The sequence below is a fragment of the Pholis gunnellus genome (assembly GCF_910591455.1).
Source record: "Pholis gunnellus genome assembly, chromosome: 20".
Classification (NCBI taxonomy): Eukaryota; Metazoa; Chordata; class Actinopteri; order Perciformes; family Pholidae; genus Pholis; species Pholis gunnellus.
This window is the reverse complement of record NC_136547.1, coordinates 10273211-10281384: the sequence shown is the minus strand read 5'-3', so window position 1 is coordinate 10281384 and position 8174 is coordinate 10273211. Positions and strand designations below refer to the sequence as shown.

At 40.8% G+C, this 8174-nt stretch overlaps 1 protein-coding gene across 1 annotated transcript in view; it reads left to right on the top strand.

Annotated features, from left to right (window-relative positions):
* Window positions 1-3141: 3141 nt before the first annotated feature.
* malrd1 (MAM and LDL receptor class A domain containing 1) overlaps window positions 3142-8174 on the top strand; it is a gene marked incomplete at its 5' end in the record, with an annotated part of 45276 nt that continues 40243 nt past the window's right edge. Inside the window, 5 exons of the mRNA XM_079181145.1 lie at window positions 3142-3304; window positions 3891-4022; window positions 4150-4238; window positions 4330-4488; window positions 6276-6372. Coding sequence (XP_079037271.1) covers window positions 3142-3304; window positions 3891-4022; window positions 4150-4238; window positions 4330-4488; window positions 6276-6372 — 640 coding nt within the window. The remainder of the gene's footprint in view (window positions 3305-3890; window positions 4023-4149; window positions 4239-4329; window positions 4489-6275; window positions 6373-8174) is intronic.

Sequence of the window (8174 nt, the reverse complement as noted above, 5' to 3'; positions counted from 1 at the left end):
TTTTACATACAAAACATATGTTGTGTTTTCAGACCATATGTGAAGATGTGACATTGGCCAAACTAAAAAATCATGTCAAATACATTCTTCCCAAAGATGTTTTCTGACAATGTAGGTAGTTCTTATGATGCTTCAAGTTTTCAAGAGTTGTACTTAAATTCCCATAACCGTGAAACTGAAAGATGGACAAACAAACATTGACTTGTGTTTCTAAATTTCCAGAACTGGCAACAAAAAAAACTTAACTTGGTGAAGTTCTGTAATAAGAGTAGTTTTACTTTAGATACTTTAACTTTGAATGGAGGGGTATATTTTTATATTTTGCGTTATTGCTACTTTTACTTAAGGAAAGGATCTGAATACTTCCTCCAACCGCTGCTTTGTTGTAGTTATAAAGTATATTTGGTAGCCTGCAGAGGCTTCAGATGAATAGCAAAACTGATGACATAATCAAGCTGTAAAAACAATCATCGCCTTCCTGTAAGTTACCTTGTTTGGCTTTTCTCTGAGTACTCCGGCAGAGTGCCTCTTGAATACTGACAGGTTGGCAGCTGGCAGCCTCATGGCAGGACAAGGATCCGGCTAATGGAATGCATGAGAGTCGGCTGTTTAATGCAATCTGGGTTTCTGCCTCGTTCCTCTTGCACAGCTCATTTGTCAACACTTGTCTCACCTCACAGACCTCTGCAGGATCCTTGGTGTTGATTGGAGGTGCTAACTGAGTGAAGAGCCTCCTACAGGTACATGCCGTTAAGATCCAACCACAGCTGTTATGACGACTTCACTCGGCATTGAATCACCGGATTCAGGTTGGAGGGAAAATCGGCAGGTGCTGCACTTTGCCACAGCGCGAGCAATTCATGAAAGCCGATTGGTTGCATTGACGATGCGATGCAAATGTTCTGTGGTGTCAATATGTTCTAATTAAACTGTTGAACGGGGGCCAGAATTAGACAAATTAGACGAATGACGAGGCAACTCACATTAACTGTTATTTTTTTCTCTCCTGGAGCAATTTTTTTTTTGTTATATAACAAAGGCAGTTACACAGTCTGGGAATGTAAAGTGTGTACTTGCTTGAAATTCTCAGAGATTTCATTTATGTTTTTGTTTGCCTTCCTGTGTCTGTTCTACAGCAGGGCATAACCTGATTTATTTCAGCTCTGCGTTTAAAAACTTACACCTGCAGGCGGAATTTCTTTTTACATCTTGGCTTTCTATTACACAATCCTTCTGTTTTTCATTATTTTTTACTTGTGAGATAATGGGGTTTTTTGACTCCCATTACTCAGATGAAACATCAACAGAAGGGCAAAAAATGGAGGTCAAAGACAACCAGTTTGGTTACAAGTGGGAACAGAATTTAATCACATCTTTGCTTTAATATGTACAAAACTATGTGTGTGAAATTTGTCTGATTTTAGTCACTTAACATGCGGCTTTGCTTGGACCTCTATTTCCCCCATGAAGGTGAAATGAATCCCAAGTGTTCTTAAGAATCTATAAACTGTAGAGGAAGGAAATACATTAACTCAAATAAACAAGGTGAGCTGTGGAGGGAAGGTTCGTTGAAAATATTGCACATTTTGTTTTACTTGCAGAAGTGCGTTGGATTGATTGCCATGACATTAGCAGCAGTATGTTAGCATTCTCATCCACATGATCGCATTTCAAAATCCATCCATCAATGTATAAGATAAATAGCTGAGTGTCCATGCTGTTTGTATTCACGGCTGGCTGGTTGGCTCACTCTCTCTACAGAAAACAGCAGAGGAGAAGAATTAGCTTGTTGAATGGCGCGGAGAAAATTGATGGTGGATTTTAATGACTCCCTCTTGTTTTTATCTGCTAATTGTAGTTGAGTCACCATGATTGACCGCGATACTCTGTACTCCTGCACCTTCCTGTCACATGATAAAGCTTGAATAAGATTATTGGTCCGTCAGTCCTTATCATCCTGTCCTCAAATTGCTCCCCATCTCATGCATTTTTGCGTCCTGGCACCTGTTCTTCAAAGTGAATGATGGAGGTATTTGGTAACGACTCCACAGGACACATTGTGCACTATATGTGGCATTGTTTCAACATGTTGCCATCTGCTCTCAGTTAACTTTCACTACCACTGCCAATAGAGGTCAACACAGACATGATCTTTCCCGTGTTCCATTAGTCCCTTGTCCCTCATGGAGCCTTTTTTCTCAAGGTTAATTTCATTTGAACTACACCAGCTCTTGTATTGGGTTGCTGCTCCACTGTTTTTTAGCTCCCGTCTTTATTGATTGCTGTGAAATGAAATTATGCCTCACTGTAAAGTGGGACCAAGCCCCGCTGGACACAGTTAATGATCCCTTTCATAGCAGTTCATATTCCCAACCTCATCTCTTCTTTCCTGTCTTTTATAGGTTTAGTCCACAAGCTAAGAGCTAATGAATTTTATCTCGATGAAAACAGTGGGCTGTCAGCGGGCTCTTCACAGTTGTCTCCTGTGCAAATGGACATAATTGTCAGATTGAATTATGTGTTGTTAGAAGTGGTTGTTTTACAAGCCCCTTGTGCTCAAGGATAGGAATGTAAATACATGGAGTCTGTTTAGGTTACAGCTCACATACAGAAACAAACAGACTTATTGCTACCTGATATTTAGCCATTCTAGCAGCGAGCCCAGAGGATGAATCATGACTTAAGTTATCTCTGACTTTATCTCTACCGCCGCCATTGGGTTGACATTTGTGGTTTTGAGTGAAACTACTAAATGCATTAACATGCTTTTGTGTTAAGTGCCAATTAGCTAATTTAAGGCTGCTTAACTCATATGTTCTACATGGCAAACTCAGCTATAGAGCAGCATGTTAGCATCGTCACTGTGAGCATGTTAGCATGCCGGTGTTAGCTTTTCAGCCTCAAAGAGCTGCTAGCATGAACACATTAACCAGCAAAGTGACCCATATTGTGTCACAGCCATAAAAGCCATTTATGACTCTTTACAACATGCTAACAGCTTCCAGGATCCAAGCAAACTGTACTCGGTGAAGAAGAGCTCTACTTCGACTGACGTTCGTCCTCACGTCCTAACAACACAATGCTTTACTTTGAAGTTAAGAGAAGGTGTTGTAGTTAGAAGGATAGACAATAACCAGGCAGATGACGTCGCTGGCCTTGGTGTGGCTGCTGTTGGCCTTCTCTCTGGTGTCTGTTGGAGCTTGTTTATCGCAGCAGTTTAGCTGCTCCCAGGGGTTGTGTGTGCCTGAGGACCGTGTGTGTGACTTCACCGACGACTGTGGAGATGGCAGCGACGAGGACGACTGTGAGTAAAGCAGTAAAATATGGTGTCACAAAAAACATTTTTTGCGGATTGTCAACGACAACATGGAGAGTGAACTACCTCTCTATAACAAAGATGTGCAGGGTGGATACAACCCACGATGTAATATTATGGCAATTCACTCAAAACCATCAAGCCTATTTCCAGCTGAAATGACAAACTTGTATTTCACACATAAAATAACTGTAACTGCCTGTTCCCTCATCTCAAAGTCACTGTATTTTTTAAAATGGGCTTTTGGTTTAATGCCTGAAATAAGTTCTGTGGCAAATACTAGAACGTCTGTGAGGATATTCATTTCTTTACATCTGCCCTGCATAACTCTAAAATACTAAAACACTATCACTAAGTCTTTGCAGTCCTTTGTTGCACATTTGGCCGTGAAGTCAAATAAGATTACTGAGATGCCTATAATGAGAAACCACTTTGTTTCTGCGCTCTGCTGAGTTGATGAGTCTCTATTGTGCGTAGAACCCACAACTTAATCCCAAATCACAGGTTTGTGGCAAATTATATTACAGGGTGAAACACAAAAGAGCTAAATGTAAAAAGTTTTTATTTATTAAAGGCTCCAGATATAAGAGGTGTGACTTTGAGGAGGGATTCTGTGACCTGATCCAGAGCTCAGAGACGCTCTCTGGATGGACCAGAACAACGGAGGTCCCGGGACTCAAACAAGACCACGCCAACAACACATCAAGTAGGAGCATCTGCCATATGGGACTCACTGAAAATGTATCTTGAATGCACAACCTTTACCTTATACTTTATCTTATTTTATTCATATTTCCCATGAATGCTGCCCTATTCTTCTCCCTCTCCTTCAGCACATTTCCTGTCCCTTTTACCCGTCACTGGGAACAGAACCACTGCAGACCTGAACAGTCCCGTCTTCCTGCCCAGTCACATTTGCCAGGTATCAAAATCCTCTGTTTTCATGCACACAAAACCATCAACAGCCACGTTACAACACCTGGTGATATCTTCCGTGCATTTTCATTCAACAGATGAGTTTCTACCATCACGTTGGGGCACAACATGGGGATCTTCGGGTTCTGGTTCAGACTCACTCGCTGGGTCAGAGCACAGAAGTGGGGAAACACTCCACACAGATGGAAATGTGGCAGCGGACAGTGATCACGTTCTCCAGCAATCACAGTTTTCAGGTCAGTGACATTGAAAATGTACTATAATAGTGTTGTATATAGCTGTTAATCTTAGCCCAAAGACACATTTTATTTTGACTCTCCTATTTCTTATAGAAGTCTTGAAGGACTGTCCTTTGTACGCCATTTCGTTTCGGAAGCTTTTTTCCTTTTACTTTCAGTTCTCAAAGAAATGTGAATGTTGAACATAAATCCATTAGGTCATCAGAAACACAAGATCTTAATGAATTATGACGTCGCTCTGTATTTGCTGGATGTGTAAATAAGCAACTGTAAGCCAACAAGTTCTCTGGATCTCCTTAAATCGTTGTTATATGTCAGTGGTGTGGTTATAGCTTGTATTCGCTGCCGCCACATGGCCAAAAAAATTAGCTAATTCAGGTTTGAATCAAATCATTTTCATCAGGATGTATAGTTTACATCTTTTCGCCCATTCTTAACCTCATTGAATTTCCTGTTTTATGTGTATTTGTATTGCATGTTAAGAAATACCGTGTGAGATATAAACTATAAGTTTCATCAAATAGTCATCACAGCAGAAATGAGCTGCACAACAAGAGCTGTTTATGTGCAGTGAGGGTGTGCTGACCCTTCAGAGGCCATCTGGAGTCCTGCTGTTTGTGTCCTTCCTGCAGTACATCCTCAGACAATGTCCCCGTGTCACACTTCTCCCGCTCTCTGCCGTCACCATCTGTCAGTTTGATTACACGGTAAAGGGAAGTCAACGCTCTGCTCACATTCACTCTCCCCTCCATTCAGCTATTTCCTGTTTTAAAGGCATCTGAGTTAATTGGGTTTTTGTTTACCACAGTCATTTTGGGGGATTTCAATTTCAGTCAGTTCGCTCAATGACCTGCACTTTTTCACCTGCTTAAATACACCCTGGGTATCGCAGTTGCTCTCTCATTGTGTTGTAGAAACACTATATAAAAAATATATTTTTAGTTTATTTGGCCTCAAACGTGAAATAAAGAATCTAATCTATGATGTTATTAAAGAGTTTGAGCTTCTATTGACAATATCTAAGTGACTCCGTGGATAGAAATACCCAAGATTTTCTGAGGGCACATTGTCTGGATCAGATAAACACGCTGGTCTGTCTGTGAAATCCTAAATCAAGAGTTATATATATATATACACATCGTCACACGTCATTGCTATCATCCTACAAATTGTATTACTTTTATGGCCTCACAGTCCAATTTTAGGAAACAAATACCAGCTGACAAGTGTGACCAATGAAAATTGTGTATTTGAGAGTGCACTTTCCCATCCCCCGTGATGACACAATCACAGGGGACATAAAACTCCACTGGTGTAGATAAAGCCGTTCTGTGGACTTTGATCAGTGCAGCTTTGATATTATTAGCACCGTGACAGTCGGGAGAAAATGCGACTTCCATAGCGATCTACTGTAGCCTTGTGACTCTGGTGATGGTAATGTCTCCCTGTAGCTGTAAAAATCTCAACTATTAGGGGGATTGTCATGGAAGTTAATGTCCTTCTCGGGATGAATTGTAATGACTTTGGTGATTAGCTGTTCTAGAGCAATTATCTGGTCAAAATTTCAATTTGTCCAATAACTGTCGAGTCTGTAGTTTAGTTTTCCTCAGAGTGTCGGTGTTGACACACACATGCAGACATAGTATATCACATACTGCATGCAAATGTGCTAAAGCACACACATACTGAATGTGCACACAGGTCAGGGCCCACAAAGACAAACGGAGTGTTTTGATGTAATAAAAAGAGGTGACCTCTTGAATGTTTTGCTGTGTATCTACCAGGTGGTGATTCGAGGGCAACTTTTAGCTGACAGCGAAGCCTCAGAGGTCCTGGCCATCGATGACCTATCCTTCAGCCCCGGCTGTGTGACTGTGCCTGGTACCGCTACCATTAATAACATCTCACTACATAAAACGGGACAAGTTCAGACCTTGACATTTTCCTAAAATATCGCCACACGTAAACGGACCACCACAAACCTGTTTTGAATACTAATAACGGGGGAAGACACTAATGGATGGGAGTCATAACAGAATAACTGAATCATTAAAATAGTGCTTACTACACATTTCCCTGCACTGAACATTGGGCAGTCAGTGCCACAATGTACGGGTTTATTTATGACCGTCGTAGTGCGCTGCCTGCAGCTCAGTGATGAATATGATGCAGCTGAACATCTTGGCTGGGAGAGTTTGATGAAGCACTGTCCTCCTTGCATTCCGGACATTATTTTTACATGTTGCCTTAGTGATAAACAGGTATTTCATTAGCAAGCTCAAACTATAGCATCTCTTTACAGCTGCTATTATTCATCTTATATAGGATGTTGCTGCTCTCCGGCTGTAATACAAGAGTTGAGCTTTATTGATGGTGTCATTTATTCTATGACCTGTGGCCTTCAGCTTTATCAGGTCTTTCTCTGGTGGAGCATCAAGGTCAGGGTGCAGAGTGGAGACGGAGCAGCACTATATGTTGAATTAATGACAAAGGTTTAAGTTGGATGCCAACCGTCTGAGCTCAAGCACCAAAGTTCTTCAAGGATGTTTGAGATATGGTGAGCCTACTTTCTCATTTGGGAAATGCTCCATCCCTCAAAAAGCATGGTTCATGTCATCATATAAAAAGCATTAAACCTGGTAATGAACAGTAGAGCAACACACACGGAGCTAAACTCCAAATTGTTTTTAAAGCCGAGTGGAGAATGGGTCACATTGATAAACCAATAACCCTTTACTACACAGGCAAAGGGTTATTACTGTACATGTGACACTTCTGTATAGTCTGACATGTTTGAGAGGGAACACAAGGATGTTGTTTTGATATGTGGCTCTCATCTAATGTTGTACCATGTCCTCTGCTGTTGTTGCAAATACACATCATTTCCAGGAGACAGCGTTGGTACAGAAGCACAAGACTTTACTTAGTAAAGCTGCCCTAATTGATATATTCATATTAACATTGGAGTCAATGGATTACATGTAATGTGAAAGGCATTGCATGTTGGATGCTGAATGAGTAAATAGTCAACTGTTTGCTAGCTTGTTGACAACTTTACAGCGTGTTCCATTGCCCCAAAAAGTGGCCAGAAAAATCAGTTAATACTGCTTTGAACCCCCTACAACTCTGTGATACTTTGCGTTGCTTCTGTTCGGGTGGGGCAACTTTCATTCTTTCTATAAGTAAATGAAGTTTGGTGTCCTCACATAATTGCCAGCATGTGTCAGCCCAAGTTCAGAAAGTTACTGCAGTTAACTTAAGTAGAAACCATTTAAAGACTTCGTGTTAATAGCCAGCCAAAGGCAATTTAAAAAACTGAGAATTTCTGACTTTATGTTTCCAATATTACTCATAAGCAGAATGAAATTGAATTCATTTATGAGATGGGGCCTCAGACGTACTATTGATCAAAATATCATATCTGAAATTCTCTTATTACTTCACAGTTGAGTCTAATCTTCCATAACTCAGCTAATGCACTTGCTCTTCTCTGGATGAAGCTGAGCTCATATTAATCCACCCTGGTCTCATTATGAGTGCTCTTTAATGATAAAATCACTTGATAGGAGTCAGTGATAACAACTGTAGCTCTTTGGGGGGGGCGGGGGGGTTCTTCTGATTTGTTAGCTCTCGGTTATCAAAGTGACTCTTGCTGAATACTATAATATAAATTGTATTAATCT